Raw genomic sequence first — 19,618 nt, forward strand, 5'->3', positions numbered from 1 at the left:
GTAGGTTACAGTCTTACAGAAGTAATATAGTGGCATTATAGATATATCAGTTTTGTAAAATATTTATTTATTAATCGCAAACAATGTATCAATGATAAGTAAAATATTTACTTTAACAAATGTCTTTAACACAAATATACACATATTATTGTGTTTATGTTGAAATATTACAATATTCATTGCCTAAAGCGTCTTAGATACAGAGGTATCGAATCATTTGCTCGGGGTTTCAATAGTCATGGAGCCCTCAAAAGACTACTGTAAATTTTTATGTATGTCCCATTTAGGACAAAAGTCAATTTAAACATATTATAAGTAAAAGTTGTTGGCTCCATATTACCACAAGGGCTGAGTTGGCCCTGAATTTATAAATGATGCGTAAGAGTGAACGTAATAAATCATAAATAGTCTTTTACATTGAAATTTGTGAACAAATAGACCATGAAAGTGTTTGTTCAATGATTATCACTATTTGGTGTACAGAATGTGTTTTTTTTATAATGGCAAGTATTTCAGATACATGCATAAGTTATATGTACAGTCAAGTCAAGAAAACGTTCGTCAGTTTTTGAATTAATTTCTTTATCAAGCCGTTAACTCTTAGTACCTTTTGAAACTAAAACATTAAACTGACAACTGCATATAAAATTAAACTTACACACTATGATAACTAGGTTGAAAATAGTGTAACATCTTTGGACTATGTCTAGTTTTATATCAACATGAAATATGTTTAATGGCGTAAATTAGTCATTACAAATTCAAATTAGATATGATATCTTCTACTGAATTGTCAAAATATGTCTGTCAGTGTCATATATTCTCGATCCAAAAAGCAGATTATAGCTCACACTGAGCACGCGAAAATAGATCTTAAGGTGACGAACCTTTCCTTACCCCGACTGTACTTGTATGTCTCGTTTTAACAACAGTACATTTCGATTAAAATATATTGTCTGTCTCTCTCTTATAACTATTGTCACGCACTCGTGTGCTTAGAAGTATGTATTAGGACTTAGGTAGGTTTTCTATCTGTGCGCGATTCTACCGGATTTCCCCAAGTTTGGAGGTGGCTTCTGGGCGTGATTTTTATACATTCCAAATTTTAAAAGATTCTCAGCGCTGTCTGCCTTTATGTCAAACTTTGTATGTTAATTATGAATAAAAATTATCAGATTTTAGAAAAGTATTTCATTTTGTAAATATCCATTTTTATTTTGTAATTTTATTTTACAACTTTTGTTTTTTCAGATGGCAACCCTAGAATTTTATTGTATTTAAATTTCAAGTTTGATTAATCAATATATCGATTATCGTGTACATTTAATACAAAATATACTTACAAAACTAGACACTTTATTGCCATTATCATCATTATTCATTGTCGGGTGTATATTTAAACAGTTGTTCATAATTTCAATAACTTTTTAATTTAAAGAATCAATAACACAGATAAATTCATTAATATCAATTCGTTAAAATATTTTAATCACAACAAGAATCTGTAAATTTCCCACTGCTGGGCTAAGGCCTCCACTACCTTTGAGGAGGTTTGGAACATATTCCACCACACTGTTCCAATGCGGGTTGGTGAAATACTCATCTGGCAGCATTTCTACAAAATTAGACACATGCAGGTTTCACCGAGCACGAGATGAATTATAAATATAAATTGAGCACATGAATATTCAGTGGTGCCTGGGTTAGAACCCACAATCATCGGTTAACCGTCAAACTCAAATTCCTTTATTCAACATAGAAGCATTACACTTACTTATTGGTGGTCAAATTAAACACTACCACCGGTTCGGAAAAAGGAACACCATGACTTGAGAAGAACCTTCGAAAGAAACGCAGCGGTTCTTTTTCTTTGTCAATTGAATTAGATACATAATTTGGTATGAAATATGTACGTCGTCGTCAATACAAGATGACTACCATCGACGTGACACTTCAATAGACCGCTGTTCAAATCCAATAGACACTTTTTTTCTTTCAAGTATAAATAAACAAGATGCGGCGACATATTTAAAATTAAAATGATTTTGAACTTTGATTATATGATACGTTATTTACATAATATATACTTAGAATAAAAAAAATATATTGGTTGATAGTATTATTTATTGACCACAGTTCGCCCATGGCTTCGCCTTTGTGGGGGGACATTAATGATAGGGGCCGGTGTTGCGGTATTGCAGAACTATCGATAGTAATTCATCTCGAAACCTATTCTGGATTGTAAAGCTTATTGGAAGCAGCCCTATTACTTTGATACTTATCGATAGTTTTGGACTATCAAAAGCCAGTTATTTTTCAACAGTATTACTTTCTTAAAATAACTTATTCAGTAGAGTAAAGACTTTAAAACATTTATAATCTCTTCTTTCATTATAAAAAGGCCCTCCTTATTCTTGGTAAATATATAAGGCCAGTAACGCACATGCAAGACTCGCGCCCTTTACATTATAGATTTCTTTGTCACTTGACAACGCACATGCAGACTTTTCACCAAGTGAGCCACCTACCCCCTATGCAACAAGAAACCAATTGATTTGAAACATAATCAGTCGTTCCTCTTTTTGTTAAGCTATTGATTGGCGGACGAACATATGGGCCACTTGATGATATGTGGTCACCACCTCTCATAGACAACGGCGCTGTAAGAAACATTAACCATTATCCTTTCATCTAATGCGCCACCAACCTTAAGAACTAAGTTGTTATGTCCTTTGTGCCTGTAGATACACTGGCTCACTCACCCTTCAAACCGGAACACAACAATACTGCGTACTATTGTTTAGCGGTAGAATCTATCTGTATGTACATATGTATGTATCTGAGGAGTGGGTGGTATCTACCAAGACAGGCGCCAAATCCAATCACCAAGTAAGATATAAATCGCCATTTTTGTTAGTAGTCCAGAATTTACTTATTCCTGTATTGACACAATATCGAGGGTCAATACAGGACGATGTAACATTTAAACTAATTTGTTTACCAACCGTTATCTCTCTTAACCTAGTATGGCCGACGGAGTCAAAAGTTCAAATTATATATTAACTATGAGACGTTAATTTGCTTGCGGGAGTCGAGATGGCCCAGTGGTTAGAAAGCGTGCTTCTTAACCGATGATTGCGGGTTCAAACCCAGGCAAGCACCGCTGATTCATGTGCTTAATTTGTCTTTATAATTCATCTCGTGCTCAGCGGTGAAGGAAAACATCGTGAGGAAACCTGCATGTGACAAATTTCATAGAAATTCTGCCAAATGTGTATTCCACCAACTCGCATTGGAACACCGTGGTAGAATATGTTCCAAACCTTTTCCTGAAAGGGAGAGGAGGCCTTTAGCCCAGCAGTGGGAATTTACAGGCTGTTGTTGTTGTTAATTTGCTACTAAAGTGTCATAAATCATATAAAAATTTAAAAAAAAGTTCTATAATATTCTCGCAAACAATGAACAAATATCTCGTTTATACAGATTCCTATAATCAGTGCCCGGTCAGCACAATTAAAAGCCATTTAATAGGCTATTTGACAATGTGAAAAATAAATTGTGAATTATTGTAATCAGTGTATATTATGAGTTTAAAAATGGTGATTTACTAATGAAAGTTGAAAATAATACTTAATTTATTCAAAAAAGCATAAGCCGGGTACTCACTAGCGAGCCGTAACTGTAACCGTTGCATGTATTGTAACCAAAAAACATAGTGTGTACGTGGTTCGCAAACCTGCTGCGAGCGGTACGGACCGACAATTGTCGGTTTTTGCCGCGGATCAAAGGGCGCTCGCATCGCAGTGCGTTCGCGGACGTCAAGAGGAGAGGTTGTTGCTAGCCGCTGCTAACCAGCTATATTTTCGATATAATTATTCGTCAATCATGAGTGAATGGTCAGAGGATAAATGTCTTATGCTCATAGACGCCTACAAGGAAAATACTGTACTATGGAACCCTATAGACAAAGATTATTACAAAAAACATTTGAAAGAAGATGCCTGGGCTAAAATCGGAGGTATAATGAATGAAAGTGGGGGAGTATGCAAACAAAAAATGATTAATTTATTGGCTTCGTACAGAAGGGCGCGTATGAAAATTAAGAAATCTGTGGGAACGGGGAAAGGTATTTACTCTCTTATCAACTAAATTATTTATTTATTGTTTTTTTGTTATTAACTTTTACATAATAACATTTATTATTACAGGAAAAGATGAGATTTACGAAAGTAAATGGTATGCATTTAAGGTGCTAGGATTCTTGAACGACCGTTTCACACCTCGAAAAGGACTTGTGGAGACGCAAATGAACAGGTAGGTAGATGTTTGCTATCTCAGTTTTACGCATACATGTCTTGCCATGGTATTTTGCCTTCATTTGAAAAATAATGAGCAAGTTCTTCACGATTTGCTTTAAAACTTGCCGCTGAACGGCGAGCAATGGCGGGTAACGGATGAAACGATGTTCCTTCCGCTTCGCTACGCCAAGTTCCTGGTATTACTTCACCAGTATTTGTGTTTTCATTATCAAAAGAGTCTTGGGGTGTATATACCGAAAATGAGGTGGAACGCCTTAGAAAGTTGTGCAGAAGCACTAGGGTCATTACAATAGTTTCAACTTTTCCTGGCTGCAGTAATATTGGTTTTCTTAGTACTCTAAAAACGCTAGCCAGAATCCCAAATGCATTTTCGACCACTCTTCGGCCTCTCGATAGCCGATCGTTAAAAATTCTTTCTTTTGATCCCTTCGAATATGGTTAGTTTTAAATTAGTAGAATGGAAGTAGCCTGTTGCGATTTTGTAGGGATACGGGTTACGGTAAATTTAAAGATTTCTCATTCATCATCCTTTTCAAACTACATCCTTGTAATACACCTCCATCCGAAATTCTTCCTTGAGTCCCAATATGTACGTACATAAAGTTGTATTGTGCGTCTACTAATGCCAACAATACGATGCTGAACTGAGATTTATAATTGTAGTATTCTGCTCCAGAATTGAATGGACACTGAATAAGAATATGTTTGCCATCGATAGCCCCAATTACATGTGGAAAGTGCCATAGTTTCTCAAACTCTTTGCTGCATTCAAGCCATTCGTCACGATTTGTCGGCATCTACAACAAACGATATTTGTATTATTATTGATCATATTAATGAACACGCGTTTTTTGCAGGGGGAGGATAAGAACGAAACTAATGCCAACAGCCCCCCTCCATCACATGAGCCTCCCAATAAAAAGCTAAAATCAGATCCTAAGCTCCAAATGCTAAAAGAGGCTTTCGGGATATTGAAAAATACGGCAAATAAACCACAGCAGGATATGGAACTAAAGTATTTCTTCGATTTCATACAAGAAAAAATGAAAAACTACTCAAGAGACACAAAAAACACAATTCAACACGAATTTTTTCAGATAATTATGCGTACTGATCAAGGTTAACACAATTCTATGCAAAATTATGGTTACTGTTCTACTACACAAAACCAAGAATCTTCACGCAATTCAAATTCTCCAATCGCTATAAATAAAGAAACTCCTTATGTGGACTTAAACACAGCAGGCCCTTCTACGTCTTCTCAAGACCCGCCATACTCTCCACACAGCAACAGTAGCCAGTATTCGTCAGACATGAATTTCGATGACTATGTTTAATTAATTTATTAATTCCATTAAATAATTACCTTGATTTGTTCTTTCAATCCTCCTATTAACGCCTGACACACTTCTGGTATAATTGAGCTTATGGCTTGTTTAGAAATACGAAACAAGTATTGCAAACTTGTAAAAGAATCACCAGTAGCTATGTATGTAGCTGTCTTGAACCGATACAGCTTCTCGTAATGGAGTGTTTCTTCGTCCTATTTTGGGACCGATTAAATTCATGAGATATTCAAAGTCAGTTGCAGTCATTCTTGTGAAATTTTTGTAATGACCACTAATTTCTTGATTTTTTAATATGAACAGTAGATCACTTCTTTCTCGATACATTTTATGAATCCACCATCTTCGTGGCCGTTTATTATCATCGAGTAAGGCATCTATAAGTAAGTATGCTGCACAGGCGAGAGATACTTCGTCCGACATCGTGAAGTTACAAACCAAAACTGACGGCAGAGCACCTCCCCGTTCGTTTCGTTACTCCCCGTACACACTAGAACCTCGTTACTGTATCTGTTTGGTTACAGTTACAGCTCGCAAAATGAGTACGCTCGTTGAAGGCGTTCCGGCGACGACGTGAGCCGACGGCCGTATACGTTGTAAAACGCGTACACACTAGAACCTCGTTACTGTATCACATAAGTGTTACGAGAGTAACCTTATCCTTCAATACGGTTATGACATTTGATTCTATATATATATATCTATATTTATATCACAGTATTATTGCATATTATTAATATCGCAGGTGCTATTGAATTTACTTTATTATATACAATTATTATTGTAATTAATTGATCAATAATTTATTTGAACTACTGAAATTACATAAGTTACGGTTATAGCTCGCTAATGAGTACCCGGCTATAAAGAAAAATGCATTTCTTCAAACGTTTGTCACGTGACACAAAACGTTTCTGATTGGCCGGGCTTATGATGAAGTCACTTTCTTGTGAACTTCGCTTTTCTACTATATGTATCACAGATTAAAATACAGGAAAGTGACGCCACCGACCCGCCATTACAGCGCCATATTGTCCAAGTAGCGTTTTTGCGCTCTATTGAAATATGAAATGTTTAATACAATATTTTTCGGCAAATATGTACTAGAAATAAAAAAACAAAACTTTTACTGGTTTCCTTAACTTCTACTAAATGATATAAAATGGATTTTAAAAACCAGTCAAATGGCCTATTAAGAATTGATTAGAAATCATCCTACTAAAATTAAAAATGAGAAAGTGTGTGAGGAGCTAAATGGATTTGGATTATAATTTACAGTAATATAGGTTAAATATCAGAATAACACATACGCTAAAATTTACAATGATTTTATGTAATTTGGTCATAATATAACAATACATATAAAGTACCCGTTTGAAGCCCCCGCCATTTGTAAATAAAACAACAACAAAAATATATCCTTTAATTAACAGTTTTTTTTTTTATATAAAAAAAGTTATTAAATCGATATCTGTACCGAATATTAATCGTAGAAAATAATCATTAACACATAATTATTGACTGCACTTATATAACATTTATTGTTTTATTAATAATCTACATTTTCACTTTTTTTCAAAGACCACAGACGACACAACACTACCAACTTTCCCGCCAAATTTGAACTGCGGTGTTGGTAGCACTTGTTTCAACTTCAATTTGTCTTGAAACTGTGTTATTAATTCGCTTTCCGTCCAATTACATGATGTTATTATAAACATACCTGTAATATAAATAATATTAAAATCAATATATTTATATTGTAAAAAAAGTAAAGTAACAGCCTGTAAATTTCCCAATGCTAGGTTAAGGCCTCCTCTCCCATTAAGGAAATGGTTTGGAACATATTCCAAAACGCTGTTCCAATGCGGTTTGGAATGTACATGTGGCAGAATTTCGATGAAATTAGACACATGCAGGTTTCCTCACGATGTTTTCCTTCACCGCCGAGCACGAGATGAATCATAAACACAAATTAAGCACATGCATATAGTGGTGCTTGCTTGGGTTTGAACCCGAAAGCATCGATTAAGATGCACGCGTTCTAACCACTGGGCCATCTCAGCTCGAGAAATTCTTATATGTTCGAAATTTAAATTCTACCGAGAACCTTTAAGGAACTAAGTGACTCTTTTCTATATATAAAAAGTAAAGACAGTAACTCTGTCTGTCTGCCTGTCAGTGGCGTTGCTAGGTTTGGAAGGGCCCCGGTGCATTACCCCCTCTTTCCCATCTATCTTTAATTAATAATTACCCTTTAAAAATATAGATACCAAATAAAAATCTTGTGCATAGGGTTATTTCTAGCTTCAGAAGCTTAAGGTTTAGAGGGCCCCCTGAACTCTGGGGCCCAGCACCACCTAGTCCTACGATAGCAATGCCACAGTCGGGACGAGTCGCCAGTAAATAAAACATATATCAGTTTACCGTTATCATCCAGCATATCTGTCATTTTTTGTATATATTTCTGACGATGCTCCTTCGGATTTTCAGGGTTCAAGCTGATCGCGTCATATGTGCCCTTGTCGTGGACAACACCGAACTTCCTGCCCAGAGTGTTCACGTCGTCTTTGGTTATATCGAAGACCTGGAAAATTAATCAACAATATTTTATATTCTTATATTTTTGTTTGTGTACAAATACTAACTTTTATTTAAAAAAAAAAAAAAAACTCACTAAACTATTAGTACCAAGTATTATGTTGTTGTCTTATTAGAATGCAGTGTTGCTTATAATTGGGGCATCATTTAGTCTAGATCTTCTTTTGTTTATTAGCATGTACAATTGTAAGAATGTATGCTCTGTTAGCGACCTATGTAATAAATAAATAAAATAAAATAAATAAATTTGACGACCTCCGTGGTCGAGTTGTGTGTACACCGGTTTTCATGGGTGCGATTTCATCTGAGTCAATGTAGATAAAGTACATTAGCAGTGGCGGATTTACAAATCTGCCGCTAGTAGGCTAGTAGGCTATTAAATTTTTGCCGCCCCTACTTTTTTTCTGCAACATTTATGATTTGTGTTCTATCGTCCTCATTACATCGGTTTTTTCCCGTTATTAGTATGACTATAAACTAGGTGATATTTCTGTCAGTTATTAGATTATTTTTCCAATCCGCTATGTAGTGACGAGTATACGGATTACGGACGTAATGTGTATACATATAAGTATAAGCTTTTTTTTAAATTTCTGTAAGATAATAACAAATTTGGGCCAATTTTGCCGCCCTAGGCTCCAGCCTACTTAGCCAATTGGTAAATCCACCACTGCTCATTAGTTTTATATTTAGTTCAGTTGCCAAAAGAAATGATGCCGCAGCCATCTCTTGTAAAAACAAATGAATGTCGCTAATAATAATATCATCGTTTGACGACCTCTGTAGTCGAGTAGTGTACGTGTATTCATGGTTACGCCACTCCGAGGTCCCGGGTTCGACACAGCCGAGTCAATGTAGAAAAAGTTCATTAGTTTTCTATGACGTCTTGGGTCTGGGTGTTTGTGGTATTGTAACTTCTGATCTTCCACAACACAAGTGCTTTAGCTACTTACATTGGGATCAGAGTAATGTATGTGATGATGTCCAATATTTATTTATTTGTTACAAGATATCAATATAAATCGAATTCTGAAGACAATGAACATTAAAAATTTAAAAAAAAAACATGTACTCTATTCCAACCATAAGAGAAAAGTCAAATAAACATTTGACAGCAAATTGGCGATATATAATGATATAACCAATGGGTCGAGAGTTTGGTTATACATTCTCTATGGATTTGAACGTCGACGAAACTGTTATCGGAACCATGGAAGTAAAATTAAAGTGTAAATAGTGTGTAGTTTAGTTTTTTGGAATAGGTAAGCGGACGAACATATGGACCGCCTGATGGTCCATCACCATCACCATCACCCATAGACATGACGCTCTAAGAAATATTAACTATTCCTTACATCGCCTTTGATCGAGATAACTTAGTCCTTATAATAAAAAAAAGTCAGTTTGTGATTTCTAGTTTTTTGTCATGTCATATAGAAGGGGAGAGTTTCAAATAGTCTAATTGGTATTTTTAAATGTTAAAAAAGACTAGTGAGTTTCTTGCCGGTTCTTCTCGGTAGAATCTACATTCCGATCCGGTGGTAGCTTCAATTTATATACTTGCTAAACGACGATTCAAAAGTGCTTGTAAAAGCCTTCTTGAATAAAATATATTTTGATTGATTGTTGTAAATTTATATATCATAAATATCTAGATTGAAACTATTTTTAAGTTAAGACATTTGTAAGTAATTCAAAATGTCTGCCAGCATCAGATGGATAAGTGTAGTACGATACAATTTAGATGTATCATCGGCAAATTCAATAAAACCGATTACTGCCGATTCACACAATCAACAGAAACAGCTCCCTATCGCGCCGTTCGACGCTATGCGTCGCTATAGATTCCCGCGTCAGTTCGACCCGAGACAGCGAGTGCGTGTAAAGCGACGCGTCAAATTGACGAATACATCACATGATATTACCAAGTTATTACGTTTGCGTAAAGATCATATTCACATAAGAAATAAACATTGATAATTTGAGATAGGGCACTAAATTCGGATGTGATCAGTTTTACAAATTTTGACGATGTGACATCTAAGTTGTGGCGTAATATACCTTGGCTCAGTTTAAATGAAAAAAAAATCATACCTGAAATTTCAAATCTGGAAACTCACTCTTAGCAACTTTCTCCGCCAGTATTATCGCTTCAGGACAGTAGTCTATACCCAATAAGTTCGTAAAGCCTTCTCTCGCGAGCTCTGACAACGTGTAACCATTTCCACAGCCTAAAAAAATCAAAATCAAAATAAATTATACAAGTGGGCTTTTACAAGCACTTTTGAATCGTCAATTAACAATTAGGTGAAGCTACCACCGGTTCGGAAAGTAGATTCTACCGAGAAGAACCTTCAAGAAAGTCAGTAGTTACTCTTTTTCAACATTTAAAAAATACAAAGTGAAGTTAGTTAATACAATTATTTAAATAGGCTATTTGACTGGATTTTTAAATCCATTTTATATTATTTAGTAGTGGTTAAGGAACCCAGTAAAAGTTGTTTTTTTTATTTCTATTACATATTTGCCGAAAAATATCTTATTAATAAATCCATATTTAAATAACGCGCGAAAACTTCTTGGAAAATATGGCGCTGCAAAGGCGTCGGTGACGTCACTTTGCTGTATTTTAATCTGTGGTACATATAATAGAAAAGCAAAGTTTACATGAAAGTGACTTCATCATAAGACCGGCCAATCAGGAGCGTTTTGAGTCACGTGACAAATGTTTGAAAAAATGAATTTGTACTTATTGATTTCTGAATAAATTAAGTATTATTTTCAACTTTCGTTAGTAAATAACCATTTTTAAACTCATAATATACACTGATTACAATCATTCACAATTTATTTTTCGCATTGTCAAATAGCCTATTAATATCCTGCTTGAAAGTCACAGACTCAGGCGTCAGCTTCGTTGACGCCCTGCCTCCAGTGGCGGACTCAGGGTATTTCGTCACATAAGCACTTGCCTTCCTACACATCCTGTGTAGGAAGGCGCGCACTAGGCGCGCTTTCCACGTTTGTCATGGGTCGCGGTTGTATGCCCTGGGCGGTCCCGTTGCCTCACTACTCGGCGGTATTGTGGAATCCCGAGGATGGTTTTTAGTGTGTAGGACAGGGCATTAGGCCCTGGCACGGGGCCCTTATGGCCCCGGTTGAGTCCCACATACCCGTTCCGGTCCCCCGACCGGCCAGCATGCTTAAAGGCATTTCCTCCTCGTTAAACAAAAAAAAAACATAAATAGTAATTACCTAAATCAATAATTGCAGTGTCCTTGTCTATTCCACATTTACATATCCAGTTAACGATTCTCATTGCACTGTCTTCACCGAACCAGACGTCACCGGGATCCCCATTCTCCTCGAAGTTGTTTATCTCTTTGATATATGCTTGCTGCCAATATGAATGGGTGCCGAGTTCTGACGAATCAAGTTCAGCGTCTTCCATTTATCTGAAATAATTGATGAAATGATTTTAGTTGTGGTTTCAAGTGTCTAAATATATGTAAGTAGATGGAATGGTGGAGGTATTGAATGTCTTCTTATTGACATAAGACTTATTGACTGTCATTCATCATTACATAGTATTAAACGAAGTCGTTTATCGCTGTCTGTCCCTATTGAGCATATATCTTTAAAATTATGCAACAGATTTTGAAGCATTTTTTTAATAGATAGATTGATTCAAGAGGAAGGTTTTTGTATATAACACATGTACAATATAGTAAAGAAACAAGAATAATTCCATAGTATATTTAGTATCAGCATTGGGTTGGTAGTTTATTATATGACTTTAGTTCCGGTTTTAAGTGTCTAAATATTCGTAACTAGAGTTAATGGTGGAGGTACTAGATGATTTTTTATGTCATGACATTAATAGTTGATAAATAAGATTAATTCCGATTCTTATTCAGCAAAAGCCAAAAGCAAAGGACATATTCCGACCTGTGGGAAGCATGTAATGCTATTAGTTCTGTGCTCAGAATCTTTTCAATTGTTTTGAATTTACTGTCCCCCTGTTTTACAAGATAGATCAAAATATTGTACTACAGTACTGGACATATTAAAAGGGACTTCAAAAAAGTTTGCGATGTTAAATGACTATCTGTAAGGGATAACCCACAATAACCAAATCATAACCCAAGGCTAGATAGGTTATAACTACCATTATAAACAAATTGCAATTGATTATTCGTCGATTGCGAAATAAAATGCGACGCCAATATAAATTTTTTGGTTGTTTTTCATAAATAATATATTCGTATTCAAAGTTTTTAGAGGTTAGAATATTTGTGATTACTATCACATAACTTACGTGAATTTAAGATATTTATATTTAAAATTTGCTTTTTTATCTGTAACACAATCACAAAACAATTTTTAACAAAACTAAGTTTTATTTATTTTTTTACCCACCTTGCGTTTTCGTTCTCGTAATATTAAAAACTATTTAAACGATTACAATACTTATTTAAATGTGTAACGAATTGGAATTTATTGTAAAAATATAGATTTTAGAGACACTTATGCTAAAATTATTTCGTGTATCTCTGCCAGGGCTTATTTATATTTGTTTATCAAAATATAAAATTTTGAATTTTATCGCTGATATATTGACAGCGACTTTGAAGTTTGACTGTCAGTTTGGTATGCTCCTAACGAAAATCCTATTTAATACCAAATATACGGTGAAGGCTAAACAATATAAATAATTACTTGCACCATAACATTTACACACATAAAACAAACACAAACAGAATTTTATGTTCTCAATGTGTTCATGCACTGTTTTTTAATTATATCTAACTACTACTAATTTTGATGTTGAAAACATACAATTAAGGGTATGTAAGTTATTTGAAAAGTTATAAGTAGTATGAGAAGCTACAATGATGTCACTTCTCATGATATCGATACCCATAGCTCTAAAATCATTAATTTTTAAACAATATTAACCACTTTGTTTCATTAGCGATGTATTATTTTTTATTACTTTTTAATAACGTAGGATTGTAGTGTTTATTTTACTTGTTAAATATATAATGAATAAAATCTGTATTGGTGTATCACACTGTATAAGAAGTATCCTAGTTTTACACGATAATACGTGAATTGTGTTTAATGATCAATAAATAAATATATGTTCACCCACTGTGTGGATATTTGATAATCTGTTTAACTATACCAAGCTCCATCATCTTCTAAGATGAATCCCGTAGTTTTAATTTTCCTGATTATGGCTTTTCTTAACGCTGACGATATCCAATACCTTCACAAAAATAAATAGTTATACAAAGATTGATCTTTACGCTATTATTATTAATAAATACCATTTTCGTAGATATTATTTTACTGGCAACATAAAAAGTAACTGTCTATTTACAGTATACATCACGTCAAAAAAAAAATATAATTCATAATCATTTCGTTTACCGATAAAGTACTCATCCAATGTCGTCGCGTATTTAATTTAACTGTTAATTTTCAATGAGAATCATGTGACGGAGCGCGCGCGTTAGTAAAGTTTTTTTTTTATAAATTAAATTATGCACACAGAAATTTAGAGTTGACATATAAAAACTCTTTTAAAGATCGATATTATATCGCAGTGATATATTCATCGTGTTCTAATAGTGTTATGTTTATTGTGAAGGTGCTTGTGTATATCAACTAATTATTATTCCGTTGTCGAAATATTTACGTAACGTTGTAGATATTTGGTATTTAGGAACAAGATTTATTTATATTGGTGAGTATAAGTTACTGTGTTTCTTACGTATATATATTGAATTTAAAATTCGAATGTCAAATAGGCAGAATAGAATAGAATATTTATTTAAAAAAAAAACTTATTAACTTGCAAATTACTGTATTAATTACTTTCGATCATGTTTAAATATAATTAGAAATTCAAAATGCATTACGAATAATTTAATTAAATGAATAAAACACAAAGTTGCGTCGCATATATCGTGAAAAAAAAGTTATTGGCTTCACTGCTAAGGTCAACAATTTTTTAAATTGATTGAAAAAAAAAATATCAAAGTTAACTATTGTAAATTTTAAATACCTAAAGGTAAACTTAGGAAAATATTGAGGGTATATCTTATAATTATAAACATATTTCAAAAGGCATATTAAACATACTTATCATTTTAAATAATTCTATTTATTAATTATTTGAATGCATAACTGTAATTTGTTTGGAATGCAGATTTAATCTAGAATTTATATGAAATTTACAGTTATTAATTCAAAATAATAATATTACAACTCATATGATTAAATTGTATATACTAAATCCTTGAACAAATCTAATGATACATTAAAAAAAACCAATAATGTTTTATCTGCAATATCAAAATGTATCTTATGTTGACATATTTTACACAAAAAATAAAAAACAGATAAGATAACATGTTTTTATTAGGATGTATGCTTCAATACTTATGTCTTTATTAAACAAGTACATTTTTTTTTTATCAATTTAGACATCTCTCTAAAGTAAAAACATATTTAGAATAATTATTTAATTTGATTTAAATTAAATTGTAATTAAAATATTCTCATTTAAAATAACAGTATTTTCTATTATAGTAATAAAGTATTAAATTCTTTTTTATTATTTTATAGTTTCAGTCCACATACATCCTGCCATGGTAAAACAAAATAAAATTTCATACAAGTGTCATGTAAATCTTGCAATTTGTACATTAACTCAACTAGTGACTGTTTCATTACAATTATAATGAAGCATTAGTTTATGGACTATATTAGTCCTAATGCTTGGTATTAAGTAACCAGGCTGTTTAGTTCTTGAAATATGCAGATTAAAAAAAAAAACTTTAAATGACAGTTGGATTTCCCACCAAATTTTTTTTTTCTAATTGTCCCAAGGATTATTGTTGAATCTGTTTAATGTAAAAAAAAATAGAAATGTTTGTTTATAATTGTATGATGTTTCATATGAAAAATATTTAATTAACTAGGCACATAGTGATTTTATTGCTCTTATTATCTCTTCTAAGAGATTACAGCTTGTAATGTTGTGTTCAAGGTTCTATATAATATTAATAATTTCTTATAAAGTGTCTCATTGTTCTTAGTGTTTATGTGTTTTGTTTGATGATGGAGATAATAAAGTTAGGGCTGACAACTTGAAGTAACTACAAATTAAAAAAAAAAAAAACTTTGATAAAATTATTTATGGGAACTCAGTTGGAATGAAGATGATTTCACTGGATATATATTTAATAATAAAACAAATTAATAATCTATAAAAAAAAATTATAAAAATTTAAAAATCGAAATAATATATGTATTATTTTAAACCGTATAGATATTAAAAAGAGACAGGGAGAAAGAAAGAGATAGCCTAAGGTCTCTTGAAAGGGGTTTTACGCTTTTTCCTTAGTTCGATGACACGATTTTTGATGTGACTATCTGTGCCCGAGAATTCGCGCGCGTTTGAATTTAACCAAAAAGTTTTTATTCGGTTTGCAGATTTTATTGTATATTATTAATCCTTTTGTGATATTAAGTCGTTGGTGGTTAGGCATGATAAGAGAGCTGCTCGCATTACTGGACGGTACTTAGACACCGTGATTTTAATAATAATAAATAAATATGAGACAACATCACATACATTACTCTGATCCCAATGTGAGTAGCTAACGCACTTGTGTTGTGGAAAATCAGAAGTAACAATACCACAAACGACCAGACCCAAGATAACATAAACTAATTATAATCTACATCGACTCGGTCGAATCGAACCCGGGACTTCGGAGAGGCGTACCCATGAAAACCGGTGTATACACCACTCGACCAAGGAGGTTTTATTATTATTTTACCTCTATATAATTCTGAAATAAAATAGGCAAATTTTTACTCAATATTACATCAGTTATTTACTGCATTAATCCTACTTCAATAGAGTATATGAAATATATTGTGCAATTAATATATATGTATCAATACGCTATATGTAATATCAATACGGCCCTTTATTCATGTATATTAAATGAATATTTCAATCAATCAAATTAATTCAAGTAAACTTCACAATGAAGCGTTTTTGAATCGTCAATAATTAAATACTACCAACGTTTCGGAAGGCAGCTTCTAGCGAGAAGAAACGTCAAGGAATTCGCATAGTTGCTCTTTTCAAATAAACAGATTTACAATGCTGTTATTTACAGTAATTGGTGTCCTATGATGGATTCCGAGCCTAACTCCAGGCCTTTCATTCTAAAAAGCCGAGCCTAACGCTAGGAGTTTCTTTCTAAAAAGTACTCTTTTAATGAATAATATGATTTATTTATTAATTCAGTCTTAATAATCTTTTTAAATTCTGAAAGTGGTAAGTTGATTATATTTTCAGGTATCTTATTATATATGCGTATACCATTGCCCGAAAACGTTCTATTTACCGTATGAAAATGGAAACATTTACTAAGATATTACAGATTTAAAATGCAGAGATATATCAAACAAAAAAGCTGTGAGCGTTGTAAGACATTCTGTAGTATGTTAGTATCAGCACTGCATGCGTGCGAAGTCGGGCGGGTCGCTAGTATATTCTCAAAATTGTTCAAATCGTCGACATTGTTATCGTAATTGAGGAAGTGATATTAATGTGACATTAGTTGTTAATTATTAATTAATGACCAATGATATTCTAATAAACAGATATGTTATATCCATACTAAGCAACAGAAAAATGTGTGCCGCGCCGGGGACCGTTTATTTTGGTTTATTTTTACATTTCGTTACAAGTAAAAAGGATAGCTTGATAAAAAAAATAAGTAAAAGGGATAACTAGATGTTTTAATTACGCAAAACGTATTAATACGTAATTATGATGTATTATAACGTATTACTACGTAAAACGACTAAAGGCAAACGTCCCAATTAGGACGTTTTCTTGTCTTCTCTTTTTGCGCGTTAATAAACATATCTGTTTACTAGAACATCATTGTTAATGACGATAAAATAAAACTTCACGATTTGTACAACACAACTAAAGTTATCAACAATAAATAAAAATTAAAAAAAAAGAAAAACCGACTTCAAACAAAACACTATTAAAAGAAATAAATATGCACTAAAAAGTAATAAAAACAATTGCGTATTCAATATATTTTTTAGAGTCCTCCTAAGTAAAATGAAATGAAAAATATTGGACTACTTAAAAGTCGGTTTACGATTATATACTGTATTTATAGTTATTGTTATATTTGGAGTCAATCACGGTTCCCTTGCCCGACATAATAAATGATAAATACGGATACAACTGAAAAAAATAAAATTAAAATAGGATCCCACAGGAAGCACTACCTTTCAAACAAAAATAAAAATTATCAAAATCGGTCCACTCAGTGAAAAGTTATGGGGTAACAAACATAACAAAAAAAAAAAAACAAAAATACAGACTAATTGATAACCTCCTTTTTGAAGTCGGTTGAAAAATGATTACACTAGTCGGGAACTTCGTTCGCGGTTAAGGTTCCGTTGTTAGGTTTGACGTATAAACGTAGCATATGTTCTTTTTAGCGGTTCAAGCTTGCGTCGTAAAGGATTTCACCAAAATCAACAACAAACAACAACAGCCCGTAAATTCCCACGGCTGTGCTAAAGGCCTCCTCCCCCTTTGAGGAGAAGGTTTGGAACATATTCAACCACGCTGTTCCAATGCGGGTTGGTGGAATACACATGTGGCAGAATTTCTATGAAATTTGTCACATGCAGGTTTCACAATGTTTTTCTTCACCGCTGAGCACGAGATGAATTATAAAGACAAATTAAGCACATGAATCAGCGGTGCTTGCCTGGGTTTGAACCCGCAATCATCGGTTAAGATGCAGGCGTAACCACTGGGCCATCTCGACTCTCAAAATCGGTTAAGTATTATTGCTTATAGAATTATATATTAGTAGCATTGTCAATGAGGAATCAATTAAAATTACGCAATGGATTTTGGTTCGTATTTTTAATAGATAAGTAGGATTCGGGAGGAAGGTTTTTGTATATAATACGCGGACAATATAGTAGGAAACAAGGAAAATTATGTAGTTTATTTAGTATCAGCATTGTAACTGTGAGAAGCCGGGGTGGGTTGACATCTTACTATACTATTTATTATATATTATTCGTTTAAATATGTTAAATATGCCTTTAGAAATGACAGCAATGGAATATGCTTCGAAGATATAGAGGAAAAAAGCAGACAGCAATAGGCTATTTGACTGGTTTTTAAAATCCATTTTATATTATTTAGTAGAAGTTAAGGAACCCAGTAAAAGTTGTGTATTTTATTTCTAGTACATATTTGCCGAAAAGTATCATATTAAAAATTCCATATTTAAATAACGCGCGAAAACGCTACTTGGACAATATGGCGCTGCAATGGTTTCGGTGACGTCACTTTGCTGTATTTTAATCTGTGGTACATATAGTAGAAAAGCAAGGTTTACAAGAAAGTGACTTTATCATAAGCCCGGCCAATCAGGAGCGTTTTGTGTCACGTGACAAACGTTTGAAAAAATTCATTTTTATTTATTGATTTTTGAATAAATTAAGTATTATTTTCAACTTTCGTAAATAACCATTTTTAAACTCATAATATACACTGATACAATAATTCACAATTTATTTTTCGCATTGTCAAATAGCCTATTAGTCTACTGAGTTTCTTGCCGGTTCTTCTCGGTAGATTCTACTTTCCGAACCGGTGGTAGCTTCACTTAATTGTTAAATGACGATTCAAAAGTGCTTGTAAAAGCCTACTCGAATAAAGTTAATTTTGATTTTTGATTAACAGCTAGAACATCTGTGTATTATGGGCTACGCACAGACATAACATGTGTTAATTGTTCTGTATTAACAAATGCTATTTATACAACGCTGGATGCAGTTACACGATAAACAAATGTGATATCGTTATCAGTTTAAAAAAAAACAAATGTGTTTTTAAATAAAACCTTTTTACAAACGAAATGAAGTTTTTTAAATATCTAAACAACAACAATAGCCTCTTCTCCCCTTGAAGAGAAGGTTTGGAACATATTCCACCATGCTGTTCCAATGCAAGTTGATGGAATATGCGTGGCAGTTTTCTATGAAATTAGAGACATGCAGGTTTCCTCGCGATGTTTTCCTTCACCAAATAACGTGAATATTCGGTGGTGCTTGCCTACTTCATCATTACATAGTATAAAACCAAGTCGCTTACCGCTGCCTGTCCCTATGTATGCTTAGATCTTTTAATTTATGCAACTAATTTTGATGCTTTTTTTTTTAATAGAAAGAATGATTCGAGAGGAAGGTTTTTGTATGTAATACATAGAC

The 19,618-nt window shown here is 33.2% G+C and overlaps 3 protein-coding genes across 7 annotated transcripts in view; 2 read left to right on the plus strand and 1 right to left on the minus strand.

The window, feature by feature from the left end:
* The first annotated feature begins 3,839 nt into the window (after positions 1-3,839).
* On the plus strand, positions 3,840-4,318 carry LOC124542132. Its single transcript, XM_047120067.1, has 2 exons — positions 3,840-4,126; positions 4,209-4,318. Exons 1-2 carry the CDS (start codon positions 3,886-3,888, stop codon positions 4,316-4,318), a joined length of 351 nt encoding a protein of 116 aa, XP_046976023.1. The 5' UTR covers positions 3,840-3,885.
* A 318-nt stretch (positions 4,319-4,636) lies between these two features.
* On the minus strand, positions 4,637-12,906 carry LOC124542332 (EEF1A lysine methyltransferase 2). 2 transcript variants are annotated; one of them, XM_047120303.1, is made up of 5 exons: positions 12,686-12,906; positions 11,522-11,721; positions 10,361-10,497; positions 8,093-8,252; positions 7,075-7,388 (listed from the first exon to the last, which is right to left on the minus strand). In XM_047120303.1, the coding sequence occupies exons 2-5, from the start codon at positions 11,715-11,717 to the stop codon at positions 7,231-7,233; spliced, it is 651 nt and encodes a 216-aa protein (XP_046976259.1). In that variant the 5' UTR covers positions 11,718-11,721; positions 12,686-12,906; the 3' UTR covers positions 7,075-7,230. The 2 variants fall into 2 exon arrangements, with proteins under 2 accessions (XP_046976260.1, XP_046976259.1); XM_047120304.1 differs by lacking the exons at positions 7,075-7,388; positions 8,093-8,252 and adding an exon at positions 4,637-5,116.
* A 769-nt stretch (positions 12,907-13,675) lies between these two features.
* Positions 13,676-19,618, plus strand: part of LOC124542191 (alpha-1,6-mannosyl-glycoprotein 2-beta-N-acetylglucosaminyltransferase) — a 55,979-nt gene continuing 50,036 nt past the window's right edge. For 2 of the 4 annotated variants that reach the window (XM_047120134.1, XM_047120135.1), the window contains exon 1: positions 13,676-14,018. The gene's annotated coding sequence lies outside the window, so the exon portion shown is untranslated. The remainder of the gene's footprint in view (positions 14,019-19,618) is intronic. The other 2 variants (XM_047120136.1, XM_047120137.1) reach the window with 1 other exon arrangement.

The sequence above is a fragment of the Vanessa cardui genome, chromosome 30 (assembly GCF_905220365.1).
Source record: "Vanessa cardui chromosome 30, ilVanCard2.1, whole genome shotgun sequence".
Lineage (NCBI taxonomy): Eukaryota > Metazoa > Arthropoda > Insecta > Lepidoptera > Nymphalidae > Vanessa > Vanessa cardui.

Coding starts and splice junctions, on each gene's coding strand:
- LOC124542132 (XM_047120067.1), top strand. CDS start 3,886: ATGAGTGAATGGTCAGAGGATAAATGTCTTATGCTCATAGACGCCTAC. Junction 4,127..4,208: donor ATCTGTGGGAACGGGGAAAG/GTATTTACTCTC, acceptor TTATTATTACAG/GAAAAGATGAGATTTACGAA.
- LOC124542332 (XM_047120303.1), bottom strand. CDS start 11,717: ATGGAAGACGCTGAACTTGATTCGTCAGAACTCGGCACCCATTCATAT. Junction 10,498..11,521: donor CACTGCAATTATTGATTTAG/GTAATTACTATT, acceptor TGATTTTTTTAG/GCTGTGGAAATGGTTACACG. Junction 8,253..10,360: donor TTCCAGATTTGAAATTTCAG/GTATGATTTTTT, acceptor TTAATTTTCCAG/GTCTTCGATATAACCAAAGA.